At 42.2% G+C, this 17,251-nt stretch overlaps 1 protein-coding gene across 3 annotated transcripts in view; it reads right to left on the bottom strand.

Annotated features, from left to right (window-relative positions):
* Positions 1 to 214: 214 nt before the first annotated feature.
* The window catches only part of CEP350 (centrosomal protein 350), a 68,181-nt gene continuing 51,144 nt past the window's right edge, over positions 215 to 17,251 (bottom strand). For all 3 annotated transcript variants that reach the window (XM_054285679.1, XM_054285680.1, XM_054285678.1), the window contains 8 exons: positions 15,714 to 15,874; positions 14,999 to 15,138; positions 14,089 to 14,171; positions 11,430 to 13,465; positions 10,735 to 11,136; positions 10,500 to 10,646; positions 9,282 to 9,404; positions 215 to 2,834 (listed from right to left, as the gene is read on the bottom strand). In XM_054285679.1, coding sequence (XP_054141654.1) covers positions 2,670 to 2,834; positions 9,282 to 9,404; positions 10,500 to 10,646; positions 10,735 to 11,136; positions 11,430 to 13,465; positions 14,089 to 14,171; positions 14,999 to 15,138; positions 15,714 to 15,874 — 3,257 coding nt within the window. In that variant the 3' untranslated portion in view covers positions 215 to 2,669. The remainder of the gene's footprint in view (positions 2,835 to 9,281; positions 9,405 to 10,499; positions 10,647 to 10,734; positions 11,137 to 11,429; positions 13,466 to 14,088; positions 14,172 to 14,998; positions 15,139 to 15,713; positions 15,875 to 17,251) is intronic.

Genomic DNA, 17,251 nt, shown 5'->3' on the forward strand with positions numbered 1-17,251 from the left:
CACGTACGTTCAAGTCATTCTGGGGTTGCTCCTAGCAAGGATTGCTACCAAAATAAATCAGTGATGTCTGCAAAGGAACAAAGCCATTACTTAGACACAGCTTGCTTCTGTCCAACACCTGTTAAAAACAGTTAGTGCTTCTGTGGAGGGTATTACAGCCAAAAGACAACAGGCACATGATCTCCAATGGGACCCATGCCCTGTCAGGCCTGACTGCACAACCTCCCCCCTCCTGCTGGACACACCAGAAACACCCCACGAGCCCCTCAGAAGAGCAAAAAGCCCTGGGGACGCAGGACAACCTTCTCAACACTGGTCACAGAATCTACAGAACAGAACCTGACCTGATGCTCCAGGTACAACTGACTCTGCAGGTTTGTGTCCTCTTTCCATAATTGCTACCTATAAAAATAGCAATCCTTGCTATTGAAAGAGATACACCCAGGAAAGGGAATCTGAGGTGGTGACCCAATCAGTGACACCATGCTGGTTAAATCTAGCAGCTTTAGTTTGCTTCTGTCTTAAGCATCCAAGGGTTTCCTGGTTCAGTATCATGACATTTTACATGAACAAATGAATCACTTGAGAAAAAAAGCTGAGCAATGCTCCACCAAGACTATTTGACTTCCAGCCAGCCAAAAGGCCCACTACTGAGGGACAGACATGCAAATTCCCACTGGAGGTGTCCCTACCCACCATTACCTCCTCCTTGTTCTTCCACTCACAGAACTCCCATGGATATGGCTCACCACTAACTCATAATGAGGTGCTGGCAACACTACATCTGAGAATCTGTATGGACCTCTGGCAGATCCAACATTTCCCAGTGCTGTCCCTGAAGAATTACCAGCTGTGTGTCATTGTGCAAAATGCAAATATTCCAATGATAGCTTTCAAAAAATCCCAAACAATAAACAACCCAACCAAAAAAAAAAAAAAAAAGGTGGAAAAGAGAAACCAAACTGGGGCATAGCAGAGGTATGCACAGCAGGAAGCCCAAGAACCAAGCAGATGAATGAAACAGTTGAGATGCCTGTTGTGGGCTGCAGCATCTTTGGGGCACCTCTGAGGGCTTCAAAGTGTCCGTCTGCACTCCAGGGCCTGGAGAATCTGACCTCCCTCTGGGCCTTGTCCCAGGTTAGCAAACAGGGACATCCACTATTAAGGCATCAACGTTTGACCCTAGATTGTCCGTGTTCCTCCAAGAAAAACACAACAACAGGAAGAACAGGTCAGGAACCAGCACTCAGCAGAATGACACTGCAGATGAATCCAGCCAAATCAACCAAAATCAACCACATAGTATGGGACAGAAGTTCTGGGAAAGGAAGGGAATACAAAGAGCTGGGAATTTTCACACAATTTTTCAGCTCAGCCCCCTCAACTCTCCATTGTCTCTGAACCAGGTGTTTTGGTTTTCAAGCTCCACTCCTAGACCTGTCCTCGCATCCCACCCTTGGTCACTGAGGTTTGGTTGCTCCTACCTTCACCCCCTGTATCTGCCTCATGAAGCTGGAGGTTTTGTGTGAAGAATATGGGGCTCTGGAAGTTTCCAAACCAGATCCTCTCTCAAGTTTGTCTGTCTCAAAACACAAGACAGTGCAGCCAACTGCACAGGACACTCTCCTGTAATCAACTTAATAAATTATCTGAAAATAAATAAAAAACCCACAAGCACAAAACATGCAGACAGTCAAGCACCAGACACTGCTTTCTTTGGTGAATACACTCTGTTCTCTAAGTTGTTCAAGTAACAGCTTCTCCAATTTCATTAGGTGACAGTAAGGGAGAAAGCTGAGGGATTGAAGGCCAAATTTTTGTGAGGAAATATTTTCCACTCCTGCATGTCTCGTGCCTGAGAAAATCCTGAGTATCCATTATCTGGGAGCAGCTGGTGCTCCAGGAAGAGAAGTGCTACACAGTAGGAGGAAAGTTGTCCACGGGCTCATCTTTCACACTTGACATCAGGCAGGCTTTATCTTGCTCTGCCTCAGAGCAAAGCAGCAAGAATTCTTTACTTGTAGGCAGGAAGAAACATCATCTAATTTCCCTGGACTGGGCTGGCACCATGCTTGGTACCACATCACAGAAGAAAGATGAAAACCAGCTTCACAGAGAAGTGAATTAAATAGGCTCTGAAGCAGAAGGAACTGATGCACATTGTTAGGACTGCAGGAGAAGATGTGTTAAGATTATAACACTGTTCAGTATGGTAAATCTCTGTTTATGACCAAAACCTGACCAAACTGTTGCTTCTCCAAATTACTCATTTCTAAAGACAAGTTGAGTACTGATGGCTGACCACCATTCCAGAAAAACAGCCAATACCCCAACTTAACCCAACCCTTTCAGGGAACAAGCCAAACATGTCAAAGCCCGGGGTCAGGGCCTTGGGCAGCTGCTGACAGTTATGTGACATAACTGCATTGGCACATGAACAGTCTTGAGCACTCCTCAAAGCAGCCTCAAGTGAGGGATCAGCTTGTTCCAAGCAATAAATCTGGTGCAAGGTCTTGGCAGCCAGTTCGGGTTCTTTTCATCCCATCTGAACTGCCTGGGAACCCCACGCGTGGAAGTCCAGCTGCAGCACGTGCAGGGAGGAGAGCAGGTCAGGAGTCAGGGAGGCCTGTGACTCCATGGTTGGCAGCTCTGAGCTCACTTCAGCACTGTCAGACAAGCAGCAGCCTCCTCTGTTTCTCGTTTATCTGGTTCAGTACATCAACAGTGTCTCTGATTAAGGCCTCGAAGATCCCATCTGCCAACTGCATCTTGACACACAGCTCATCCTCATCATAGTTCACCCACTGCGCCTCTTCCTCGTGCAGTTCCTGCACCTTGGAGGGGAGAAAGGCAATAGAAACATTAGAATTCTGTTGCTTTAAAATAATATTGCCTGCAAAGTTCCAGAAAGAATCCCAAGCAGAGTCTGTCTGTCAACAACATATCTGTCTTTGTGAGAGATTACAGGAAACGCTTGGAATAGCAAAATGAACACAGATCTGTTTGAACCAGGCTATTTCACTCTATGAATGTTTTCTACTTTTCACTCTAGCATCCATTTTAAAGGCTTTCATATTCCTGCACAAGTTTTTCACTTGAAAGGACTCAGCTAATGGGAAAGTCTTGGCCAACAGCAGAGGCTCCATTAATGAATTAATCCCTAATTATGTTTTTGCCAGAAGCTGATTCCTTGTAGCTTAAACTCTGTGAAGTAACGGAAAGGCCTTGAACGGGGCAAGGGGGAAAAGAAGAGATTTCACTGCAGTTCAGTTTATAAAGTAATAAGAAAACTTTAAGGAAACAACTAACTTCCAATGCTTCTGCATAGGAAGAATCCTTACATGTGTTATAAGACAGCATTACAACTCATTTGCGCAGACACTCCATGCTTCATTGCATTTGACAGCATTACTACAAATGGAATTTTGCACCAGTACATTCAAAGAGTACTTACTTCCTTCTATTACTAAATTGTTGACTAAAGAAAATCCCCTTTTACTCCTCACTGACAAATAGGTGGTTTAGTATCAGAATGAAATATATAATTTCAATCAGCAAATCAAGTCTTATTGAGAGTCTCTCCAAACTGAACATCTTCAATTAAACTTATTAAAAATTTGTCTTACTGACCATTTCAGTATTACAGACAAACTCAAACACACTCAAAAAAAAAAAAAAAAAAAAAAGGACTGAATGCAAACATCACTTGTATTTAAAACGACAACAAAAACTTGTTAAAAGATCTGTCTCTGCTCAGCTTCAGCAGAAACCTCCTCTGCCCATAAATCTTACACTCTGAACTCAAAATACATTTATAGTGTACAAGTGGGGCAGACACCTACATGTTGCCAAACTAAGGTTAAACACACTGAAAAACCCACTAACCCATGATCAGTATGTAACAGTGTTGTTTTCTGAGACAGAACATGAACTATAGCCCCAAGACACTCTCTTCCTTTTGCCTGAAGCTAAACCTCCCACAAACTGCTCTGTTTTGAAGCTGACAGCTGCTGTGGCACAATGCTGATTCAACAACCCCAGCAGAGTGTGAAGCCCAAGAAAAGCCTGCTATGGGAACCCCAGGGGACTGGCACTGCTGCAGGGTTTGCAGCCGTTCATGAGGTCCTGCTTAGACACAGGGCTCCAGGCTGACAGCTCCTTTCTCCCTCTCTTAAGAGGGCTTGGGGAGAGGGGCAGGGATCTCATCCTGCAAACAGCTCTGGAAGAGTCACACTGCCTGCTCACAAATCTGTGCTACCACAGCAAGTGTAGCACAGTGTGCCTCTTTCCCACACAGCTGCCAAGGAAGAGGCATTAATGGCTTCATTAGGCTTGTTACTAATAAGGAAGAAGCAACACTATTTGCAATCAAACTTGGAAGGAGTGCTGTTGGTGAAATATAATTTAAATGGTGGATAATTTGGTGTGGGTTTGTGTGGGGGTGAATGTCTGAAAGAGACTCCTGAACTCACAGAGAAAAGTGCTGCCTGTAACCTATGTATGTGCTGGTTGAAAATTCTGATAAACAGCAGCATGTCCCAAGTCCTGCTATCAATAAAGAGGCAAAAGACAGAAGCAGCAATTTGCAGACTGATCATGTGTTCTGTGTCTGCTTCATAGATTATTTAGATAAGGAAGAGACAGGGGTCATGAAAAGAAGAGGTGATACTGAAAAAGGATTCCCTAAAAGCAGAAGTGATTTGGGAAAAAACAACAGGGGGTTCAAAGGGAGGGGGTGAAAATGGCTGCTGCAGGAAAGATCCTGGAAATGGGGGAAGAGCCTGAAGATGAAGGAGGTGGGTGGAGACAAATGCCAGGGGATGCCCAGGGACCTTGACTGATGACATCCAAGGCTGGTAACCTGGAGCAGCTGCATGACAGTGACTGATGGGATTTTCTGCCCAGGCCTCCCAGGCCAGCAGCCACTCCACTGCTGAAAAGTGAAGTCAAGACTTAGTTAAGGTAACGCTGAGAGTGGGGAAAGCTGGTGAGAAAAATAATCAAGCAGGTTAAAAGCTCTGATCTCACTGGCCTTGAACAAACCCCAATGTCCAGATCCACACTAAGATGCTGTTTATTCTGTCTCCCTGACAACTGTGTGATGAGACAATTTCTTTACTGTGCTCAAGCAGTGAAAAGGGATACAGGGAATAAAGAAGTAAAAGTAAACGAGAGAGGAGAAGGTACTTGATCCAGGCAGAGAAAGGCTGGATGTTGTACAGCACCAGAAGGAAAAACAGTATCAATGACTAATTTTCTCTTGCCTGTATCATTCCCCCCCCTCTCAGAGGCAGAGTGCACCATTTCCTCTGGCATTAGCAGGACTTCCTCGAGCATACTTTTGGAAAACTGTGAGAATGTGCAATCTGCAGCTGCAGGCAAGTCCTGTTTATAGTGCATTCAGAACACGTGTGGCAACTGCTGTGCTGCTTTGCAGCCCTGGCTGCAACATCTGAGCCAAGGCAGCTGTGACTCCTTTGTCTGGGAAAGGTTTGATCCATTTGTTGTGTCGCCACAAACTGCTCCTAAGTAATTGAGACAGTTTCTTTAATAATTGACAACTATCATGACTTGCACGGAAATGGACTTTGCCTTTTCTTCAGTACTTTGCACTTTTTTATGGCAAAAGTAAAACTTCACATGTTTGATACCAGGAAGCAAGATCTCTATACAGAAAGAAACTGGTTTTGGGTGAAGTCAGGAAAACTACAGTTTTAATTAATTCCATCCACATGAAAACATAAAGAGCGATGAAATGCAGAAGGCTGTGGGGTATTTTTTTCTCTGTGTCCTTTTTTTTGTATTGTATGCACACTTTTTATTTAAAATAAAACATTTAAAGAAGGGAGCATGCACACAAAAGAAAAACTAGGAGATAACATGGTCACAGGATCCTGCTGGCAATGTCACAGCACCTAAAAAACCCCACATGAAGTAATAGAATCAGAAGGAAATTTAGAGAGTGACTTAGCATGTTTTGATTTCTCAAGATTCCTGTTCAAAAGCAAGAATGTCTCTAAAATAAACTACATTTAAGGAGTAAGTAGACTATTAGGGAGACTGAAAAGAATAAGCACCCAGATATAAAGCAACATCCTGGCTGAAGGCCAGCAGGAGGAAGGCAGGCAGGTGCATTCTCACAGCCCTTTGCTCTCAGAGTGCCTGGAAACCTTCAGACACAGCAGACAAACAGCCTTTCACTCTCTTCTTACTGTGCACTCCCCTTGGGTTTAGATCTGGGGTGCTGCAGCAGTGGCACCTCCAGCTTTCCAATTAAACCAGCTTGGTAGGAACAGTCCTGCTTTGTTGCAGAGCTTCTGCACAGAGAGAAACATTTTGGCTGTTAAATCAACAGGTCAGAAGATCAAGCACTTTGCAGCACTCTGCAGGCAGGCTCCTCAGGTGTGAAAACCAAACACATAGGTTTGGCAGTATCATGTGAGCTCTGCTTTCTCAAGCTCCACATAAAAGAGAAAAGGGCTGGCAGGGAAAGCAATGGTAGAGTTTGTTCTAGCCCCATGCAAACAGATCAGCACAGGCAGTTTTGGCTGAAGACCCAAGTGGAAAAAAGAGGAGTGGAAACAACCTATTGTCAGCACCTGAACTTAAATAAGGAGATATGAGGGCTCTTGCTGTAGTTTAAAAACAGGTTTTGAAAGATTCTGGCAGCCCTGATGTACCAAAATGTACATTTGACATTCCCCAAAAGCACAGACAACACACATGTGATAAAGGAACAACATGGAGGGACAAAAAGGGCAGAAAGCAAATACTTAGACATTCCTCTAACTTGATTTTAAACAAAGTAGCTTTTCATAAATGTGCACTCCTGTGCTTGTTTATTGAAAACCAAGATTTGCTGTAAATGTTAGTAACTGGAGCAAACATCCAGCATATCAGAGGGATCCCTGAAGAATCCCGATATAAATTCTTTTCTGAGGACAGAGATGCCTGATTGAAGACAAAAAGAATGCTGCAAAAAGGAGAAGAGGAAGATGTTCTTTTGTCACTGGCACTAAAACATGACTCACCACGTTGGTGTCAATGCTGGGAAAGCACAGACCAAAGTGAAAATGCAACTAAAAGTGCAGCCATTGGAGGAAGCTGCAAAGCTCAAGTCAGAGCAAGGAGGAAAAAGGATGAATCCATCCTGTTCTCCCTTTTGTTCCCAGGAGTGTGATGGCAAACCTAGAGGTCCCAGTGTCACAGAGATCACCAGTGCAGCTTCTCCTGCTGTGCCCCTTCCCACAGGGATGAACCTTCCACTGGGAATTAAGTTTAATATGAAAAACCCAGAACAGAGTATCCAGGCATAATCAGGGAGAGAATAAGTTCAGACAAACAGCCTGGCATTTGTTTCTGTGTCTGCTGAAGAAATAAAAGTCATGCCCAGCTCCTGGGTCGGTCAGACAGAACTGGACAATCAGGTGTGGTCAGTCTTCTCAGTATCACTAAAATACACAGTTGTCTCAACAGAAAACTGTGGAGGGATGTTGTCGTTTTAAGGTTAATTTGACTTAAAATGGAAACAAAGAAACTGGGAAGAAAAACTGTGCTCTAAGTTTAAATGCAAGTAACAGAAGCATAGGAATATTAATCTCTGTTTTAAAGAGATCATGTTTTATTTTAACAGTCATTGTCTTTACAAGCATCAAAAGAATGTGGGGAATCAATGAGCTCATGTGTGTATTCACATGACATCCCCTACACACTGCAATGGTGTATACTGGCTACACTTTCATAAAAACTGAACTAAGTATTTTGAATTGTGATTTTCCAAGATGACTCTTTTAGACAGCACCTAAACCTACAAAAACAATCTCACTTTCTCTTTCAGGAATTTTCTCTCTTGTACTACTTGAATACAATTTCAACAAAATGTGAAGAATCCTAAACCTGGCCTCTCAGTTTAGGGCTACCTCATGAGCTGCTGGGAATAGGCAGCAGGTCTTGCACCTCTATATCCTCTTCTGGCCTTGGATCTGTGTTACCACAGAACTCATGACCTTAAGCTGAGGTTGACTAGGAGATAGAGAAAGCTGTCCAATACTTCATATTTCACAGAGATTTTAATAAAATAGAGTTCAGTTTCTCTTGCCTTATCTCCTTAGGTTTTCAGTTAAAAGTTCCTCTGATAGTGGCTCACATCATAGTACAAATTTGTAAGAAATGCCCCTGGGACTGCCTTATTCCTAAAGCATGGCATGCTGCAACCTTCACAGAGTTATTCCCAGTGTTCAGCTGAAGTTTTATTACCATATTCTTGTGAGAACAAAATAAAATTAAACACGTTATTTATTAGGCCAAACTTGTCAAAGCTCCATTAATCTTTGATGCCTGGCTCTGCATGTAAATCACAGACTGGATTGTCTGAACTTCAAACATCACCTGAAGCACTCTGGATGCCTTCAACTAGAAGGAATCTTTCTTTCTAGCTATGGTGCAAAAACATTAGGAAGTTGGTACACATGCACAATAGCTGTAATAGTTCCCTTGGAGATCTAAGCAGAACTTTTTTGTGCATGCTTTAACAACCTCTATATCCCAGAATTAAGAGTATCAGGATGTATTGGGATCTATAAATATATATTCTATTTACATACAATTAAACCCCTGTGTTGGAAACCCTCCAGTGATGGGCAATTAAAGACCACACGACCCACAACTCCCAATTACTCATATGTGCTCGTTGTGTGGAATCAATTCCAGGTGTAATTAAGTGAAGCAGTGTTAATGACGACTCATATTCCCAAGCAGAACCTTCACTATCATTACAGCCAATAAAGATATTAACCAGGCAATACAAGACAACAAATAACTTTCAAAAACTGTACACAGCCAGACATGCTCCATCTCAGGCAGTTTTAACACTGAACTGTCTCTGCCCCAGTGGCAGTTGCATTCACTAGTTTATTACATTCTCTCTATTACTGTCTCAAATTAAATAATATTACTTCAAAATAAAAACATTTTATATTAAAGCAAGAGGAAAAACATATTCCCACCTCAAAGAAAAAGTTTATTCTCAGTCAAATATTTCATTGTTTCCTTCAGGAAATTCATGCTTTAAACTTTTTGGGAGTGAGTGAATTTATACTGCAGTCAGACGAGTAGGCAGAATTAACTCAAGTCACCTTCCCTCACTGGCACTGGACTTCTGACAGCTCATGTGCACTTTGTATTTTTTAAACAGCATGACTGAATACTGAAAATACATTCATGTGCCACACTTCAGTCTGGTGGACAGTACCTGACAAGATTGTTTGTGTTCATCCACTTACCAGTATGTGATCCACCCGGTCTCGTTTCTTCCGCCCAAATTTCATCATCTTCTGCCAGTCTGTTTTGTGGTTAGGCTCTTTCCTCAGGCTGAACAGCTTCAGTACTTCAGCTGCAATGAAGTTCTACAGAACAGTAAAGGTGAGATTTATCACACTTGAGCTAAGAAATTAAAGGTATGCACAAAGCAGCTCCATAAAAAAGTCACATTATAGAATTCACATCAGCTTGGCAGGACAATTATTAAACCCAGAAGTGGGGGGGAAAACGAGACACCCATTGCTGCTTCAATCTTGAGAACAGACACTTTCAACACTACACAAACACAGGATTCTGACAATTTATTTTATGGGAAAATATTAAAGAAAAAAGAGTGGGAATTTGGTGTCCTTGTCTTGTGTCCCTGCTGTTCCCAGGCACATGCTTTTGCAAGTCTTCTCAACTAACAGAGTGATTTAGATACTATTTCTTTCTTTTCTTTGCTTTCCTAGACAGTTAACACGCTGTATCTTCAGTAGGTTAATCAAAATTTACTCAACTGCCTCAATTTCAGAAGAAACAGTGCAGGTGGAAGTTTTTATGTGTGTCCTGATGAGCCATATGGAAGGTTCTTTGTGGAGGGCTTTAAGGGAGACAGGTTTTTTCCCCAATGTCCAGCCCTGCAAGTTTAACCTAGGTCCAGCCAGGTTCTCATTTGTCTCCCAGGCTCGGTGATTTTGTCCTTCCTTGAGCACTACCACCGATACATAGAGGCCTCCTCTGGCTTGCCAAATACAACAATGCCCTCACCAGTCAAAGTCTGGGTTCCTCTGAGCAACTCCTGCTGTCCTTAGAGAGGTTGGTATAGGTGTGTGTGTCTGAGTGAAAAATCTAGCTCATCCCATTTGGCCCAACCCTACCGTTGGATCCATTCCAATTTAGCCACACAGAAATCTGCTACAGCAGCAGGCTGTCAGGATACCAATTTTCTAAGATCAAGGTCGTTCTGCAGAGAGGACTGAGGTTTAAAAACAACCAGCAGCAGTCATAAGGACAGGGAGGCCAATCTGTTGAGTAAAAAACATTTTGACATTCTGACGAATTTTCTTTCAAGTCGGTAATTTTCTTTTCTCAACTCATCTCTTGCTGGATACATCTCTTATGATCTTCTAACACTCAGGTAAGTGCCAGTTTGGTGGTTTTCATCTTACTTTCCCTGCTCAACAAAGATTTCATCCTACCTTGATTTCATCCAGATCATTTGGATCTTTGACTCGGCGAAAATAAGCAGATGCGATCCTACATGGTTTCATCCAAATGGGCTGATTCAGATTAGGATCCTCAGCAAAGATTTCCCCAAAGATCTCTCTTGTTAAATCAAATACCACCTGAACAAAGGAAAAAGTAAAGGTTATGGCTTTTTTTTGTCCATGGTAAAATTTTGGAGGGCAAGACCAAAACACCTGAAGACCGTACCTTTCTATAAACCTGCTTGTTTATGGTGTCTGTGTCCTGCTCTTGGAGGGTACCACTAAGATCTGTTTTAAGGCTGCAGCTTTGAAGATCATGACCCAGCTCTTTCAGTTTCCAGAGCTCCTCAGCTGCTGCATGCACCATCCCTTCCACCTCCACTGCAGTGTGAGGGACCGCCAGGGCCTCCTCGCTCGGCTTGGTCGGCACTTTCTGCGGCTCTGCCTGGGGCAGCACTGCTGGTTCCTCAGCTTGCTTCTGCTGCAGCTTACCAGAACTCAGGCCATAGTCCTCATCAAACCAGTCCTGATCATCTCCCAGCACACTCAGGAACTCCCTGTTGAGCTCCAGCTCTGCCAGTCTCTTGGCAAGCTCCTCCTGGCCACTGGCACCAAACACGGGACTCTCCTGCGAATCAAGAGCCACAGAGTAAATGTCAAAGTGGTGTCACACCCTTGTGTCCCTCAGCTTGCATTTTTAAATGCTTTACTGATGTAGTTGGCAAGAAATGGCTACCAAAACAAGCCATGCACTGGGATACACAAAAACATATGAGACACCTACAGAACATACAGGCAATCTCCACATCATCCAGCAGAACCTGGGAGAACAACTGGTGCCACACCACATTCCTGATTCAATCATCCCCAGCCAAAGGCACAATCAACTCTTAACACCAGTGCAAGATGTCTGCTACTCACCGGTCTGGGGCACATGTCTGGAGAGGAAAGCTCTTCTCTGTCATCTTCCAAATCAGAACTTAGGAAGAAGTTATTCAGTCCATCTGGAATCTGCTTTTCCACCTGCTGGGGTGGAGTAGTGGCTTCCTCCTTCACATCACAGAGCTCCTGGTTGCTCAGCTGGATTTTCTCATTTTTGATCTTTTTTATTTGCTGTAACTGATGGACTGTGTCTTTCACAAAATCTCTTAGCAGACTGTCTGTCAGCAAACTGACCTTTTCCAGTTGGTCTTTTGACTTTTCTTCCTCTCTAAGAGGCAGGCTGAGCTGTGCTTCTAACTGGTTCTTTTCTTTTGTCAGCAAATCCAGCAGTGGGGTGGCAGGCTTCTCCACAACACCAGGAGAGAGATCATCTAACTTTTCAGCACATTCCTCTCCCAGTGTCTTCTGCCTCTCCAGTTTTTCAGAAAGGAAATCTGATACATCATCCACCTGAGCAGTGGAAATCTCATCCACAACACTAGGAGTGAGAGGAGTGTGGCCATTTTCCTCTCTTACAGCATCCTTCAGGTAATTCACCACTGACTGTTCTTGGGCAAATGAACCAGTAGCTAGAGAAATCTCTTTTATGCTGTTTGCTTTAGATGACAACTCCTCTTCAACCCTTTCCTCAGCTGAGGCTTCTGAAACAGCTGTGTCCACAGGAGCTTTATCCTGGGAATAGTTCTCTGTTGCATTTCTGCTCTGGCTTTCAGCTTCTTTGCCAGGTTTAGAACTTTCTCTATCTTTCTGCTCAGCTTTGTGTTGCTTCTCCACTCTATCATCAAAGAATGAATCTTCATCATCCTTATTTGTGTCTAAGTGGCTATCAATACTTTCTGTAATGTGAGAGATTTTCTGAGGAGGAGCAAAAATACCATGCTTTTCTCTGCAATCAAAATATTTAATATCATCATAAGTTCCATTGTTGTTCCCTTCAGGTTTATCCAATTCCACACCAGCCCAAAACCCTTTGGCAAATTTAGTGAGCCCTTTGAACCGCAGCGTTCCAGGCTGGACTTTACTCACAAGTACTCTGTCTCCAATGTTGAAATTGGACAAGCTATCTGCTTCTTCTGTGATTGAAGCTGAGGCCCACAGAGGTGAACAAGCAGGAGCCTGTTCTTGCTCCACATCTCTACGTTCAGCATTTTTCAGAAGCTCTGTTGGGGACTTCAGTTCCAGCAGCCTCTCTGAGTGTGTGCTGCCAGAGACAGACCTGTCACTGAGGCACTCGCTGATCTCGCCATCGCTGCCCAGGCTGGTGGATCTGCTCTGGCTGGCCTGGGTGTGCTGGGACTGCTCCCTCAGGGACTTCCCATCAGCAGAGAGCAGGGATCCCTCAAAGTCATCTCTGTAGCGGTCCCCAGGCAGTGTTTGTTCAGCTGAAGCTTGTTTTCTGGAAGAGGATCCTTCAAAGTCATCAGGGTATGATGGCTCTTTTTGACTCAAGAGCTGCTCAGAAAGCAGATCACCTTTTTCCTCTGCAGATTTGCTGAGTTTGTGAGAAGCCTCCTCTATGCTTGGGCCACTTACAGCATCTTTATTGGACTGTCTCTGTTCTAAGATTTCTTCTGTATCATGAAGACCTTCCACAGTTACATCTAACAGCTCCTTCTGAGAGAGTTTGTTTTCAGAGCAGTGATCCAGTGAACTCTCCCGTCCTTCATCTAACGTCAGCAAGACGTCAGAACTGTCCACAGGCTTAACATCAGAACCTCCATTCTCATATTCCTCTGACTTTATGTATTCCAGATCTTCTGTAATCTCAGATTCATGGCTAATGGTAGGACCAACACTGCATGCATTTACCACTTTGTTCACTGACTCAAGACTCCTGCTAATGTCTTTCATATCTTTGAGACGATCTGAGGAATCACCAGATCCTGCTCTGGAACTCTTTGGTAACACTGCAGCCAAGGAAGCTGTTTCAGAAGGTTCTCCTGCATGAATAGCTGTCACAGCCACCTTCTTGGTGTGCACAGACACAGATCTCTCAGTCCTTGATGACACAGCATCTTGAAGGAAAATAAAAAGTGAATTTCAGCAGATTGTATAACCCACATTGTTTTATTACAAACTGCAATCACAGGGAACTAAATGAATATCAAGTTTTATATGTTAAAAGAAGATACACACTGGTGCCTTGGAAACATATACTTCTGGCTGTTCTATGAACATGAGCAATTTCCATTCAGTTCCAGTTATAAAGCTTGCTTTCTACTTCTGTTCCTTTAACCAGCATCCCAAGGTAAGGACTCAGTTATTTGTTTGCAAGCCACAAATATAATGAAGATTAGAACAGGAGATAATGAGATAATCATCAAATGCAAAATAGTGAAAAGTGTCTGAACTCAAGGGGTAAGGGAACAAGAAACAAAGCAAAAAGGTTGTCACTTAATTATGGTTTCATATACACCTCAGAAAGAGTAAACTAAATACTGAATACACAATGTATTCTGCAAAAGCAGAATCCTGCTGCATAAAACTGCAAAAAATACAGCTCCATCACTATTGTTTTATGAAGTCTCCATCCTCTCTTAAAACCTCTTTGTGAATCAAGAAGGAAAAGGTTAAAGAATTTTAGAACAGTCAGTCTTCAAGATCTTAATCTGTAGTATGGATTCTTCCAGTTACTCACCTGCATGTTCTGAAACAGATTCCAAAGATGCTCTGGATCTCTCTGACTCAGTCAGTGATTTCCAGTTTTTAGCTGTCTCAGGCCTAAATTGGAAAAATCAAATTGCATGAATTACAGTTACACCAGAGGGTGATGTTCGGTTGGTTTTCTTAATAGATAAAAACAGAAATACAGGCATGTATAATTGTAACATCACATCAAAGTGGCATTATAATTATAACATAAGTAGTTTGCTTTGTCAACATACTATGACCTTAGAAAATGGGAATGGGGACAGAGGGGAGGCTGGAGAGTCCTGGAAACAATTTTTTTTTTTTAAAAAGACTAATCAAACTTTATCTCTTCCCAGAAAAAGAAAAAAAGGAGAGAAAAAAGTTGGATTGTTTCTATTATTTTTTTCATTTGAATGCACCAAAACTGCACCATCTGCTGGAGAAAATGAACACTTAAAATACAGTAGGAAGTGCAAAAGATCAGTTGAATTCTCTGCCCTTTAAAACCTAAGATCTAAACCAGATTTAAGTTGCAAAGATGAACAGTTTGCCTCACACACTGCAGTGGACATAATGAGTGGCCAAAATGGAAAAAAATAAAGCATTCAGGCAAATAATCCACACACAGTACCTGCCAGAATTCTTGCACAACAGAAAATTATTATTCTAAAAAAAATTGAAAATAGAGCCTGAAAGGCTGGGCAGGAGAACAGTGAGGTACATGAGATTACAGACATGGTAAATCTTATCTGTTTTGGGTCTGGTGATAGCAACAAATAGGTCGATTGGATACTGCCAATGTTCAGTGCTTTAAGGCACAGCAGCTAGCAGCTTTCCTTGCATCTATGGTTTTGGCTAAAACAGCAATCAGTTCCAAAATAATCTCAAAAAAAAATAAAAGGAGAAATCTCAGGTACCTATGGAGTGGTGGAGCCTTGATCTTAGGTTTTTCAGCAGCAGCTGAGGATGGAGTTTTGATCTGAGGTTTGGCTGTTGGTGACGCCTCCAGATCTTGGCTCAGCTCTGCTTCAGTCTTCTTGATAAACTCATCATAGGACTGCACATGGAAAACCATTCCAGCTGTTAATACACTAAACCACAACTACAATTCAAAACCAAAACCTAGTAAATGAATAAAGAATACACTCAGTTTCTCTATAAACCAATCTATTTAACTTTCCCAAAATCTACAGCTGCAATCCTAGAAATTTCAATATTTTACTTCCACAACCAAATTCCATGAGCACTAATCTTTAATCCCAGCTAGGACAGTAATGTGCATCAGCACACATAACCCCCAGAATGCTGCTAGCAATCCATTACAGATATACATTTTAAAAGGGAATGGCATTTTTGCCTCAAGGCTCTGGCTCATGATTGGAAATGGTTAAATAGCCAGGTTGGATGGGGCTTTGAGCAGCCTGGTCTAGTGGAAGGTGTCCCTGCTCATGGCAGGGGGACTGGAATGAAAGGATTTTCAAGGTCCTTTCCAACCCAAACTGTTCTGTGATTCTGTGTAATAGTCACATTTCTATCACAACAAGATGTCTTTCACAGCTGTTGATACAATATTTTGCCATCAAGATTTATCTAAGTCTAACAATCTGTTACTTAGCCCTTCTTTCTTCTGACCTCTAGTTGTTTGATCAAACTGGCTTCCTGGGCCTTCAGTCTCTCCTTTTGTCTCTTTTTCTGCTCCTTTTTCAGCTGGTAAACCACAGATTTCCTTTTCCGTAGCTCATCCTTCAGGGCCCTGATGCGTCCTTCGATGTCACTTTGATCAGAGGTGGTTTCTGAAAAAGTTGTTTTTAGTCTTTACAAACTTGCACCTCACAAAATTCTGAGCAAAGCAATAAACAGTCATTCAGTAATTACAAAACATAGTCAAAGAAAAATGTCAAAGAATGTAATGTCAACATATTATTTAACATCTTAAGGTGGGATTTCAGGTTCTAAACACTACTATGTGTGAAAGATATAAAAAGGTGTTGCATGTTGCTTAGTTTAAAACACATAGTTAGGCTGTGATACAATAACTTGTTCAGGTTTATTCACACCAACCACACATTTATGCTCTTCAACATTAGCTGCTTGTCATGTTGGGTATTGCAGAAATTCATTTTTATATTTAAAAATACAACTTGGAGCTGCACACCAAAAGTTTGAAAATACCAAATATCTGAAACACAGGCTTACAATTATAATACAGAGTTTGAAGTTGCAGAGTACACTTCATTGATGAGAATGTCACTTGGGACATTGTACTTCAAACCAAGTATAAGTTTCTGGGCCATTCAGATTTTCTAATCACCTAGACTAAATACATCCATGAATACAGAGCTGACTGGCCAACAGCTGGAAGGGAAGTCAACTTGAACAATGCAGAGATTGTCACTGTCCCCAGATACTCAGATCCAGTCTCTGCATGGTAACCCAGTTATTGAACCCAGTTCAATAACTCTGCTCTAACAGCTTTCCTTATTTCCTCTTAGTCTCTCAGACTCAGACTACCTCAGTCTCTCATTAGTTGTTTTTTAACACCCACCTGACCATGTCCACTTGTTTCTTGCTTTAAATGTATACCAACATAGTGCAAAACAAGATCCTTGTCCCAGATTGCTGCTACCACAATTAACTATCAAAAACTCTTCAAAGTGTTACCTGACATACCCTTACTGGAGCTCCTCCCTGAGCTCATGTGCCCCTTCCTCTTTTATAGCTGCAGCTCCCAAGAGGAGGATTTTGGCTGGTTTGTTTTTCTAATGCTCAGTACCACCTGTCCTGTTTTCTGGATGCTTATAAATGCTGATTACTTTACTTGGTAGTTTAGAAAGTCAGTTAGCAATATGCTTTGGTCATCTAGCAGGAACAGCTGACATTTCCCTAATACAACTCCTTTCTGAACATAAAATGAAGGATTCCATTCTTAATAATAGCCAGTAAATGCAATCAAACTACTGTATTCTTTTTGCATTAACAACAATTTAAAGAATTTGAAAAAACCCAAACAAAAAGAATGGAATCTCACTTGCTAATCAGGAGCATTTTGTGATGCCATTGTAATTAACAGCTCCTCCCTAACAGTAAGTGACCACTATGTAATTACAGCATTTCTTGATCAACTCATAAGGGAAAGATCTGCACATGCTTTCATCTTTGACAGCCTTGTC

This window comes from Melozone crissalis, unplaced genomic scaffold (assembly GCF_028551555.1).
Source record: "Melozone crissalis strain CALT ecotype California unplaced genomic scaffold, PUWL_Pcris_2 ptg000045l_1, whole genome shotgun sequence".
NCBI lineage: Eukaryota > Metazoa > Chordata > Aves > Passeriformes > Passerellidae > Melozone > Melozone crissalis.